Source organism: Coturnix japonica, chromosome 1 (assembly GCF_001577835.2).
Source record: "Coturnix japonica isolate 7356 chromosome 1, Coturnix japonica 2.1, whole genome shotgun sequence".
Classification (NCBI taxonomy): Eukaryota; Metazoa; Chordata; class Aves; order Galliformes; family Phasianidae; genus Coturnix; species Coturnix japonica.
Genome location: NC_029516.1, coordinates 158,082,963 through 158,096,106, shown reverse-complemented (window position 1 = coordinate 158,096,106; position 13,144 = coordinate 158,082,963). Strand labels below are relative to the sequence as shown.

Below are 13,144 nucleotides of genomic sequence, written 5' to 3'. Positions count from 1 at the left end.
AGCAATGAAACTCCTCAGTCTCAAACCCAAAACATCTTCAAGTGCAATCAGTCCTTTAAAAGCTGGTTCCAAAAACTGGCTTCTCTCAAACCTGCAGGTAATTTTAAGAGTTGAATCCAGGGCCCATAAGCTCCGGGTTTCCAACAACTTAGTAAGTAATGGAAAGGCACTAAGACTGGGTTAAATGCTCTGCAAGAAGTTTGTGCTGATGGCTTGAAGAACATGATGACAACTTAAACAAACCCCATAAGAAGCACCCAAAAGTTGGCTTTGAAGGAGGATTGGTTATAAGGTGCGTGTATCCTAACAGTAATGAAGAAATATTTTTTAAGTTATTTCCTATTTTCAACTTACCCACAAGTCTGTCAGAACCTGAAATATCAAACGCTGACGCTTCTTCACACAGTTATACAGTTTTGAGGCTTTGGAAAACTATGTTTCTGCTCATCTACTGATGACATCACACCTCATCCAATACTGCTCAGCTCAATTTTTTCTTCTTTAAAATACCTCTGAATTTGTATGGTCTGCTGTCAGTCAAGCTCAAAAGACATATGCATGCATTAGAATGCACTGAATACAAATTGCCTGCATTTGAGACAGTTTGGAGAACACTGGTTTTAGAGCTCCTTCAACATCACTTAGAAGCATTTTACATTCAAGGTAACAATCCATATGCAGATTCCACTGTGTATACACATGAAGACACGTCCTGCATCCATTCTGCATGGACTTTCAGCCTCTTACAAGAACCTTACCAAGTTTCTTTTGAATGTTAAGCTCAAACTATCCAATGGAAAAGTCATAACACTGAAGTCACTGCACTTTAAAATGCTCAGCAATAGTTCTACACCTTTCATTCAGTATTATCCTTTGCAGTTCCTGGAGTGGGTTTTTTTTCAGCAATGTGATTGCTATGGCAAATGAAAGAGTAAAGATGAAGTAGCAGAGGTTAAATAAAAAATGGATTCTGAGAGATTGAAAAAGAATAAGCATCACTCCTCTGAAAAATCTCACAACCCAAGGAAGATTCTATACCCAACAAGAGTGCTACAATGCCATGTTGGATAGCCATAACCAGTAATCCTATTTGTGGGCCATGCTACCAAATGCAGTGCATCCGTTAAGTGATTATAAGAATATTTCAGAAACAGACACCAGAAATCTTCTTAGCACAACAGACAGTCACAATTAATCTTACAAGACAACAGTTTCAGTCTCCTCTCTTCCCACCTTTGAGGCATGTTTCTTTGTATTAATACCGGTTGAAGCTAAAACTACCTTTGGCACATTGTAATTCAATCATTATTCTAGCACACAAGTGCTTTTTTCATTTCTGTAATTCATCTGTTCCTGTAACAATTTACTAAGAGCTTTAAGCATATCAGCTGCAAGCACAGCTGATCTTGATTTCTAAGAGAACAATTTAAAGAAGACAGAGAAATATTTTCCCCTTTATACACTGCTGATTTAAAGCTATCTGTATTCTGATGCTTCTGCTAGAAGCTGCAAGGCCTGTGACACTGGCTTCTAGCCAATGCAAGATTAGAAAGATTTACTGAATACATACTGACCTTTTGCTCTAAAGCATTCCCAAAGCTGCTGTTGTTCATTCTGTCCACCCACAGTTCCATATAACGCACAAAAGCAGCTGCCCATTGTACAGTTACCTATGGAGATGCATCTCCTCCAGCGACGACACAAGGGCATGATGTTCATTCTGTCTTGCATCAGCTGCATGAAGATGAAAACAGCAGTAGTCCTTCAAAGATCTCTACAGCATTAGCAGGTCTCAAAGCTGATTAAAGTGATCCTCCTTGTAATCTGTGAAATACATGTTTTGCACTTTCAAATTGCTCTGCAATGGATTCACAGGAGGAGAGTGTGCAGTCTGTGTCTGTGTATACCCACACAAGGAGACTACTGTGCTTTTCCTTGGAACATTCTAATATGTTTCAGCAAAAAGGGGAATTCGACATTGCCCTAAATTCCTGCACTCAAAATAACCACCCACCTGCTCCTGGGCTCTGACCCTTCCATACCAGGTTTCAAAGCACAGATTTTTTCAAGTGAAATCCTTATAAAAAGATACAATAGAACTCAACTTCAGTTCCCTTTGGAGCTGCTATCTGCAGTGTTTGAGGTTACGAGATAGATTGATTCATCTCTGCGATTACAAAATAGGAATTAGTTTTTGTTAAACTTACTTTTCCTTGCCTCTGAACAGGATGCCGATGTATTCTGGACCTCAATGAAAAGGCTAATTCTGATACTACTTTAGGTAATAAAAGTTCTTTGCCTTAAAAGAAAGTAAGTAGTTTTCCCTTCTTTCATTCATAGTAACCCATTAGTACGTGCCTTTCTTTTGGGTCACATATACTTACATGGTCCTTATAACAGTTTTCCAGGGCCCACCCCTATCCTTTCCATTGCCCCCCTCCAGACCATTCACTTGTGTTTTGGATGGTGACAAGAAAACAAAGCATCAGCAGCACACTTAAAGCCTTACAGGACAGCTCCATGAGACAGCTAGGATTTGGCTTACTACATCATATCTTAAGCTACCTTTGCAATATTGTATATGTCTTCTGGGACATTTCTTTCTGGAGGACCTCACACTGATGCACGTGGAGATCTGCTCAGTGTGGTGCCTGTGAGCTGCAAGGGGACAACCTGCCCCATGGCAGGCCTCAGCTGGACTGCAAGGAAGTGCTGCTCTGCACCTGGAGCACCTCCTGTCTTCCTTCTGCGCTGACTTTTTGGGCTGCTGGCTGCTTCTCTTCTACTTCTCACCCCCTCTCCTAGCTGCTGTTGTGCAGTTTTTCCCTCTCTTCAATCTGCTCTCCCAGAGGTACAACCAGAATCACTCATGCCTCAGCTCTGACCAGCAGCCGGTCCCTTTTGGGGCAGCTGAAGCTGGCTCTGGTTCGCCACAGAGCACTGCTGGGCCCTGCTCACAGAGGCCACCCCAGCAGATCGCTGCTGTTAGTTTTGTCTCTCAGAAGTCAGCCAGCACACCAGCATAACACGACCCGCTGCAGAGCAGAGTTTTGCTTACTCCAATGCAAAGCCAGATTCAGATGTGAGGGATCTGTTGGGCTGCAGGCTGGTGGAGCAGAAAGCCAGAACTTCACCTGGCAATAGGCACAGCTATGGCTGGTAAGGGACCATCAGGTAAAGGGCGTCAAATATTCATGAGTAAGACAATGGCAGGAAATCACGGAGGACACTGGTAGCTACAATAAGTGTTTTTTCCTCAGGAGAGGAAGACACTCACAATTTTAGTTGCTCTTATCCAGCTTTCATTAGGGAAATGTTGCATAATACATGAGGAAAACATCTGAGAACAATGTTTGAGAACATTATCTGCTCCCTACACAGATGAATCTGTGAGCAAAACATATTGTATCTGTTTGTACCTTGCTGAGTACTTTGGTATAGCCATTTTTTTTCTATTAAAAATGCCAAGAGCTTGCCAAGCGACCAGAGCAGCCTGCGTTCTTGGTGCCTTACTATAAAGCACATGGCTGACTTATCCCTACCCAAACCTGACCCAGGCCACAAGAAGCACAACCTACCTTCTTACTCCTGGCACTTTATGTTAAAGGAGATGTGTTTTCAGGGTTCTCTGCTGTAACAGCTTGTTTGTTTAACCCCCTCCCACTTCAGGCCAAGGGCTTTCAGGAGCCCAGCAGATATCAGCTGGTTCATTTCATGTGGGAGGCTGCAGTAGAAACAGGCATGGCATTGCTATCTCTGAGAGTTTACTGGGTCCTTACTGAAATACAGCTGCAAGACAGAGGCTTTTCTTTTTTGTTGCACATCTTTCTATTATTTACCATCAACTAAGGAATCGGAACATACAAGCTTTTAAAGGGTGGTCCTCACACAGACAGAGCACCCACTTCTATTCATATTCACCATTTCCCATGTTTTACTCACTAAGGAAGCCTGAACCACCCAGAAGAGCCTACACCTTCTCTTGTGTTATAACAATTCCAGCATAGCCTCATACTGCTCAGAGCTGAGGAACTACCTCTGATCAGTCTCACCAAATGTAGTACAAGGACTGATCCTCAAAGCCTCACTGCTGTCCTTATTTAAAACATTATCAAGTTAATTACTGTTTGAACAAGTTAACATTCATCAACTACTCTCTTATTTTTAGAGCTTTTTAAGCAACAAGGTGTTCTTCTGCACCTTTGTTCCTGGATTTGTAAAAGGCAATTACTTCTGGAAGCCAGGAGCATCTTGCTGTAACAGTTCCATGTCACACTGGGTGTCCTAATAAATTGAGCTTTTCTCCCTACAGGAACTAAAATATTTGTGCTCCCCAAGGAGAAGGACTTTATGGGATTTCTACTGCTTAACTCTATTCAAATTCAGATCAAACTACTCCGGTGCCTACACCTCAAACACCTGCTGAGCCTCAGCACCTTCATTCCACACAGACAGATGATGCAAATGCATCCCACAAGCTGCAGACAAGCTGTGACACACTCTGCCCCATCAGCTGAACCAGCAGAGAGAAGCACAGCACAGCACAAGGAAGCCACAGAGGGCCCCGTGGCTGCTCCCACCAAAGGAACACCAAGGAATGAAGGAAATTCTCCTCCATTTCCAGTACTACAATGGGGAAAAGGAGAAGAAGGAAGTACAAGAATACAAAAAGAGATGTACGACGCATTTGCTCACCACTGGCTGACCAACGCCCACTCCATCCTTGAGCAACAGCATTCCCTGGGGCCAGCCCCCCAGTGCCACTGCCCAGCATGACACCACATGGTCTGGGACATCTCTTTGGCCAGTCTGGGTCAGCTGTCCTGGTTCTGTCCCCTCCCAGCTCCTTACTGGCAGGGCAGCATGAGGAGCTGAAATGTCCTTGGCTTAGTGTAAGCACTGGTCTGCGGCAACTAATACAGCAGTGTGTTATCAACATTGTTCCCACTCTAAATCACACATCTGCTAGGAAGAAACTTAACTCTATCACAGCCAAAACCAGGACAGCAGTGTAGTAAGTGCTTCTGCCGCTTGCATTTAAGAGCCTAAACTTAAGCCAGAAGTTCAGGTGTAACCAACTTCTGCTCATTTGCTCTTAGCTGGATGCTGTTCAGAAACCTGCTCTTGTTTGTCCTACTCTGATGTAAATCCCTTTCTGATGTTCGTGAAGTACCTTTTCAGAAGCATCACAACATAACACTTGCAGCTGGCACCAGTTTTATATTATCATGTTGAATGCTAACAGACACACACAAAACTGCCACGAAGACAAACCTTCTAACAGGCCCTTGTTAATAATCAAGCAACACATGGAAGTTCTGTCTACATTGCCTGAGCAATCAAAGATTCATATTCTGTACCATATCCTGGAAAGGGAATCAATTCTCAGAGCAGCTCAGCAGCCAGGGAGATCATGGAGTAACACTGAGATATTTTATAAGAGAATTTTCAGTACAGTTCTTGTTAATCAATATCCAAGTTACTGATAGCAGGCCTCAGGTCAGGAAACATGCATGCAAATAATGTAGCATAAGCATGAAAATATTAAAACTCTACAATTTCCAACCTCTTGTTCTGCTTTCTAATGTTTGAGTAAGATTAATGTCTCTGGTGATTCATCAGTCAATTCATCTGTTTACAGTCAGATTTTTTGTAAACTGAAGGAATACACACACTTGATTTTAATCCCAAAACCGTGCACCAAAGCCCATATTGCCATATAGTCTACAGAGGACTCAGCTTATTATACAATAAATAATATATAAATAAAATCTATGATGGGTTTATATTCCCCTGGTCCGCAAAACCCTTGATCTGTACAAGTTACTTGAAATACTGCCCTCTTTTCAGAAGGTGTGAAGTGAAGAAGCCCAGCGGCTGGTGGCTTCCCAGCGCAAAACGGGAGTCTTAAAAAGCAGCCAGGTTGTGCTACCCCTGGTTTCATGAGCACTCCATCTACAAGAGACAAACGTACCTGGTCCCACCTGCTCACTGTGTTTTGCAAATCAGCCTTACAGCAAACCTGGCCTCTGCTCAGCTTTTCTGTTCCTCTGAAGCTGTTTCATCTGTATTTGACAGGAAAGAGATACTTACAAATGGATCTTGTATTTTAAGCTCATAAAGACGTAAAGCATTGTATCACAACTTCTGAAAATAGATTTTCAGAAAAATAAGCACAATGGAAACCTGTTCCTTTGTTACAAGCTTTGCTTTACTTGGCAAAACCAGCTATACTTTCAGTTACATTTAAGCCTCCCTGCTTCTTCAGCACCACCATGGACAGTGACTCAACCACCTCCATGGGCAGCCTGCCCCAGCACCTGACCACTCTTTCAGAGAAGAAATTTCTCCTATTACCCAAGCTGAACCTCCCCTGGTGCAAGTTGAGGCCATTCCCTCTAGTGATACTGCTTGTTACATGATAGGACTCTATGTAGTCTGATAGGACTACGCTAGTTACCTTATGATGACTACTTCCACCAAGATACCCCAGAACTATCAGAGTACAGTTCAAGTGCTGATTTATAATCACTCTAAGAAAAAGAAAAACCTTGCAGCATGAACAAATTAGCTCTGAGATGTCATGAGCCAACCAACATTTGACTCCCTTTCACCAACTGGAACTGCCCTCCAGGTACAGAGACTGCTCCTCCCCACCTACTTAAACACGTAGTGATAAAACCTACCACAGAAACTGAGCTTTTAAGTAAACAGGAGTAAGGTCTTGGTACATCTATTATTTAAAGCCATTAGTGAACAATTACACTGAACTATCATCCTGACATCCAGCTTGTGTTCTGCTGCTAAGTGGGGAGCCAACCAAAATATAAGCTAAAGGCATATGATTCAACACATATTCCTTGCAATTCAGCTGTCAGTGCTTTTGTCTCAAAAGCATTACTTCCATATAAATAGGCTTTCCACTTTAGAAAGCTAAAACATTGATGCAGATAAAGATGATGAAGCACCTGCAAACAATGAAACATTATCAACAAAACGAATGCATTTTTATTGTTCTTAATAACCTACTGAGTAAACACCAATGAAACGCGTTATCACGCTAAAGGATTTCTAGTTTGCCTGTTACAAGTAGCCTGAAGCTATTACGGCTCGTCACATTTATTCATATATTATATTAGCCCAGTATCAACACTGCTATGGAGTTGATTTAGCCCATTTTCTACTTTCAAGACAAGATTGTCTAGATTGTTATACAAGGGAAAGCTTGAGAGTCAACCGGCTAAAGGGAAGAAATGTATTCCTCACCCCCCTGTGGCAGCAGCACTTGGTCTACACCCAAGACCACTGCCTCACAGCCCTCCACCAGGCCAAAAGAGAACCGGCTCCATGCACCCTTCCCTTGACACCACAACCTGACTGGCAGGGGGGCAAGCAGGAAGAGTGGAGGAGAAGATGAGAGACAGCATAGCCTTATGCAGCTGATGGCAGGTCCATCTTTGATGCTTTGCCATGCCTTTGGATGGGCACAGAGCAGATCCTGTCTGCAATGCTGAGGTGTTTCACTGATGTAAAAGCCATTAAAATGCCTCTGTAAGACTGACGTCGTCCAACAGGGTACTCCAGCATCGTGCTACATCCTAAGAATTAATAAGTGTATTGTTTTTAGTTCAACAACACATTATTAATCCACTACGCCCTTACTCATCTGCTACCTGTGCCTTTCTTCAAGTGTGCTTAACACAGAACAAAGACAATACAAGAAAAAGAGGGGCAACAATGAAGTTGCACTATTCTATTCCCCTGATTGAGGGAATATTTTTACAAGAACGAGCATAAAAAGTTCTTGATGAAATACTTAGTAAATCACATGGAAAACCTGACTGCACAGTGTCATTATGGAATATACCACATCCCAGCCACGCAGGCTTGTGTGGGTTATGTGGCTTATTGTATTCATTAAAGGTTCACTACAGCTGTTAGTGGGACTGCTAATGGAAACATTCAGGAGAGCAAACTGGAAACTAATTCATTGTCACTAATTGCAGTCCACACTCAGCTACCAAGTGCCCAGCAGAGAAGAGTATATTTGCAACCATCTAAGTGTAGAAGCTAATAAAATTAGGATATTGTGTCCTCAAAAATACTTAACTCATATACATATTTTTTCAGATGCAATACCTACCATTTGTGAAGTCTGGTGTGATACAGGGACAGGTTTAATACTGTCCTGTTAATTAGATAATATTTTAGTCACTCAACTTCAGACCAAGGATGGCTCAGTGGAGGAGTCATTTATTGTCTGCAGAGCTCTACACTGAACCTCAGAGCTATGAGCATAATCCATGCAACCCATCACTCTAATACAGCAAGAGAAACAGATATTCTATCTTCAGTGAGGAATGGACTACATGGACATGAATCTAAACAGCAAGAAGCAGAAAGAAACTTCAGGCTGTTTCAGTAGTACTGAGCATTTCCAAGTGACTGCCGTTCTGTATCACCATCACAACATGGACAGGGCATGAAAAGAGGCAGCACATTTCTGAGATTCCTTTTCAAACACTAACAAACATTTTTCTCCTTCTAAGGCACCTTGAAATAGGAGTGTCTATGCTAACATGAGAACTTAAGCCCTCTTCACCAGCTTTGTGAACACTCTTCACCTGATCTAGTAAATGTGTATGTTTGGTGGCCCTGCCAGGCAGGGGGTTGGAACTACATGATCCTTGAGGTCCCTTCCAACCCGGGTCATTCTGTGATTCTGTGATTTGTAACTTCCAAAAGACTTGGGAGACTTGTGGGAAACCATGGGAAATGCTACAGCTGGGCTGCAGGGCTCTGGGGACTTAGCGGAATGCTCTCAGTCTTAAGCAACAGATGAAGAATCCTGTACTGAACATCTTTTGTGGCTCTCAGCCGATCTGCATCACTAAGAGCTAACAAAAACAGAACACAGTAATGATGTTAAAGATAGTTTAAGGAAGAGATGTGCACAAAGCTCAAGACAGACTTGTGAACATTACCTTAATAAAAGCCTTCAGTAGGGCAAGTCTATTTTTAAGCTTAATGGACGTATAAGACACACATCCAAACCAGAAAATTCAGCAGTGGTTCTATGTTTAAATAAGGACAGGAGAAAAGCTGCCATCACTGCCCCCTGCAGGAAAGGACCCTCCTGTCAGATGGGAGAGGCTTACAGATACCAGCCAGTTTCATCTCTGCTCTACAGCCCCAGCCAGAAGATCAGATCAGGGATGAAAGCAAGCTTATTAAGCTAGGTACTCATATGGATTCTTCCCTTTGATGCAATTTAAGTTAAGAATATAGATATCAGTTACTTTAGTACTGCAATTTTAGAGTGGCATCATCCACCTGCTATCATTATGCTGAACTCCTGTACTTAAATATAGCTGGAAAAGTTTTCCCCAATAGAGCACTGCTATTACAAACAAAAACAGCCTGAAAAGTTTTCTTACGCTAGCTTTTGTTTCCTGGAACAGCTGTCTTGCCTGTAGCATCTGTGCTGGATGAATTTTAGAAGAGCAAAAAGTTCTTTAAGAGTTACAGACCACTGAAACAAGATGTCCAGAGTGATCATAGAGTCTCCTTCTCTGGAGACGTTCAAAACCCACATAGATGCTTTCCTGTGCAACCTAATGCAGGGAGCCTGCTTTAGCAGGAGGTTGGATTAGATGATCTTCAGAGGTCCCTTCCAAACCCTACGTTTCTCTGATTGAGATTCTGAACAGCCTCAGTGGCTTCATCTCTGAAAAATACCTTATGGTGCCTCTACACATTTTAATAGGAAGCGTGTAGACCAGACCCAGCCTGAACTGCTCAGACTGGAGGAGGTGAGTGTGATTTCAGCAAAGTTTTGCTGACTGGACCAGCTGGGGCTGTGACCACAGATCTGCCAGGACACACAGTGTATTTTCCCAAACGTTTGTTTGTTTTCTATCAAACCAGGCTTCAGCTTGACCTATTCTATCCCTGCTGAGGTTTAAGTACATTTGTAACGCATCCACCCAACAGCTCTGAGACATTCCGGTACTTGCCTGCAAGTGGCACACACTGTTTTATTGGAACTGCTACCAGAATGAGCAGATAACAATCACAGACCTTCTCAATATTTAATTATCTAGTATTGCACAGCCTACTGTGGACTTAGAGGAAATTATGCTTATGACTCATATGCCAGTACTGGAGGAGCTTTTCATGGCAAAGTAGCCCTAGGGAGGAAAGGGAAAACAGCCCAGGCAAACAAACCCCCGCCTCACACTGTGCATCACCAGGTGCACGGTGACTCCATTTTCACTGGCAGCACACTTACTCATTAAGGTACAGAGAGCACTGCAGAGTAGCTCTTAAGACAAATCTGACTGACTGGGTTAGGGTTATTTTTATTTATTTATTTATTTATATTAAGAATGAAAGATAAAATAAGCAAGTAGTTATCTTGAATAACTACTGGGATCACGTTTAATTTATGCTTTTTGGGGGAAAACTTGAAAGCTTTCTTTCTTTTCCCTCCACAGAGCATCACAGAAGCAACTTGCTCATAAATGAGCAGAGGCCCCCAGCTGCTAAGCGTCATACAACCACAGAACGTCTCCAGTTGGAAGGGACACACAAGAATCATGGAGTCCAACCCCTGGTATCACAGAGGACCACCTCAAATCCAGTCCCAGCATCTGAGCATTTTCCAAATGGTCCCTGAGATCCAGCACTTCAAGTCTGCGCCCACTGCCCTGTGCAGGCTGTTCCATGCCCACCGCCCTCTGGTGCAGATCCCTTCCCTCACCCCCAGCTGTCCATCCTGTGACACTGCTCCATGCTGTTCTATGTCACATTTAGAGACACTCATAGACATTACCATCTCATTTCCACATGGCTGTTCTACCTTGCTGCCGAGAGCACAGCTACTCACCAGGGAGCAATACCTTCCATTGAGCTATTATCTTCATATTGAGCTCACTGTTAAAATACTAATTTCTTACCACCAAGCAGCCCTACACCCTGACAAGGAGGAAGGGGTCTCTCACACTGAGCGTATCTTTTAATCTTTAAAACGGCTCTTACTGCACAGCTGCTGAGAGCCCCATCTGCAGCGCTCGTGTTGCAGTTTATGTGTGTATGACAACAGCAATAAAAATACCAACTTAACCACAGGGAAGAGTTGTTTTAATATAAAATCATGTTTGGTTACTTTCCAGATTTAAATTTTAGCTACCCTTCTGCTGATCTGTATCCCACTGCAGACAAAGAGTGCAGTTCTTATACCAAAATGCAGATGTTGCATTTGTTTTCCCTACCGCCAGACCCCTCCTATGATTTTAGGTCCTGCCACCTTCCCGTTTGGAAAAAACATATATCATCTTATCTACATAGAAAATGAAAGAAGAAATAAAGACAGTCAATATTTACTCTAACTGAAGACAAAAGCTACGAACATAACTGAATACATCAGTATAAAGAGAGCTGTAATAATTAGGGTTGGGTTATCAGGTTAAGCCTACTTTCTGCTCAGGTGTTCAGGATGAACCTATTCAGTTTTATAGGTTACTGTGTTGTCCTGTCTGAAGGAGCATCTTCACAAAACTTGCTTTTACTGTTCCTTTAATTTTGTAGTGCTGGCATTATTTTTGCTATGCCCCCCCTATTTTTTTAGCTTACTTGTCATAACACGTGTATTAACACCTGTGCATGCGATCAGAAAAGGTTACTGTGATTTTCTCTCATATTTTAAAGCTTAAGCCTTGATCTCTTAATTGGCTTTCTATTATTTAAGTCTTCTTTCACTGTTCTTACAGTATGAACTGATTTTCCTTTTCACAGATGTACATAATAGAAAAGCTCCTTAAATATCTCCCCGAAACTTTTTGGCATATGGGAGCATTTTAAAGCATTTCTGTATCTTTTTGCTTTGACCTTACATTTAGCTACTTGCTATTCTTTCGTTAATCCAATTCTATTTCTGGCTCCAGCCTCAGTCACAGCATAGCCCTGTAGCTGAAGCGCTGCCAATCTCCTTAATGTAGGACTTCCCTTCCCCCTTCCTTCAGTTGTTAATCGCTTTTCTCAAATTTCACTCTATAGGAACTGATGTAGCAACTTTCTTACAGAATTGTTGTTATTACGTGATTTCAGTAATAAGAAATTGAACAAGAAAAGAACCTACAGAGATATATTTATGAAACACCCTTGTTTTATATAATAACTACATAAAAGTATTTAAAATATACAAAATAAATCCATAAATAAACCTTTAAAATGAAAAGTCACAATCTGTTTTTCTTTTCCAGAACACTCACCTGGATATGTTTTCAAGAGGTCTGAATCACCAGTGCCAGACAGCAACTACGAAGAAACTCATCTGCATGCACATCTGTCTAAAGAAACCTTTTCTTACACCATATTCTACTCCACAAGCACCACACAAATACTGTCTTTATATTGGCCCTATAAAGTACGTAAAGTAATTCCTTTGATGCATGGACACAAATGACATAACACTTAGAACTGAGGGGAAATAGCTTTTAGATCCCCGTGAAGAGTAAAGCCATCACACTGTTGCCCTTCTCCAATTAGTAGCTGTTGGGCCTTCTCTTTAAAGTACTAATATTTCATTATGGAATGCTAGTTCATGTACTAATTTTGATTGGGTTGTTTACAGTTGTCTACTCTCTAATGTCTGCATATGCTCTATGTGTCCCATCTACCTGCACATAGCAGGAGGAAAGAAACTAGATGATCTTTGAGGTCCTTTTCAGCCCAGACTATTCTGTGATTCTATGGTTCTATCTTTAGAGGCCTGCAAAGACAGAATGTAATGCTCACACGTCAGATTTTTATTAGTATGTGGTGTCAAACTTAGTGCAAACCATCAGTGCAAATGGGAGTAACCAACAGACTCTAGTGGGGATGCGCAGTCTACCTGCAATGCAGTGGGAATCCTTCTACCTGCCCCTCTAAATCCTGTGCACTGTTTCCTACAGAGAATTTTTGGTTGACAGCAGACACTACATCTCAAAGGAGGAAGTTCTTGATAAGCCAACGTTGGGAAGGCTTTGGGAATCACAGAATCATAGTATCCCTAGAGTTAGAAGGGATCTCTGAAGGCCACCTAGTTCAGATCTCCTGCAATGAACAGGGACACCACAAGTAGATCAGGTTGCCCAGGGCC

General features: G+C 42.1%; 1 protein-coding gene across 4 annotated transcripts in view; it reads right to left on the bottom strand.

Annotated features, from left to right (window-relative positions):
- The window catches only part of ATP8A2 (ATPase phospholipid transporting 8A2), a 280,358-nt gene that overhangs the window by 260,687 nt on the left and 6,527 nt on the right, over positions 1–13,144 (bottom strand). Inside the window, exons 1-2 of one of the 4 annotated variants that reach the window (XM_015852111.2) lie at positions 5,975–6,065; positions 1,671–1,824 (exon numbers count right to left, since the gene is read on the bottom strand). The exons of 1 other annotated variant lie outside the window; for it this stretch is intronic. In XM_015852111.2, coding sequence (XP_015707597.1) covers positions 1,671–1,740 — 70 coding nt within the window. In that variant the 5' untranslated portion in view covers positions 1,741–1,824; positions 5,975–6,065. Of the gene's footprint in view, positions 1–1,670; positions 1,825–4,695; positions 4,779–5,974; positions 6,066–13,144 lie in introns of those variants that run through there. 2 more of the 4 variants (XM_015852110.2, XM_032442160.1) reach the window with 2 other exon arrangements.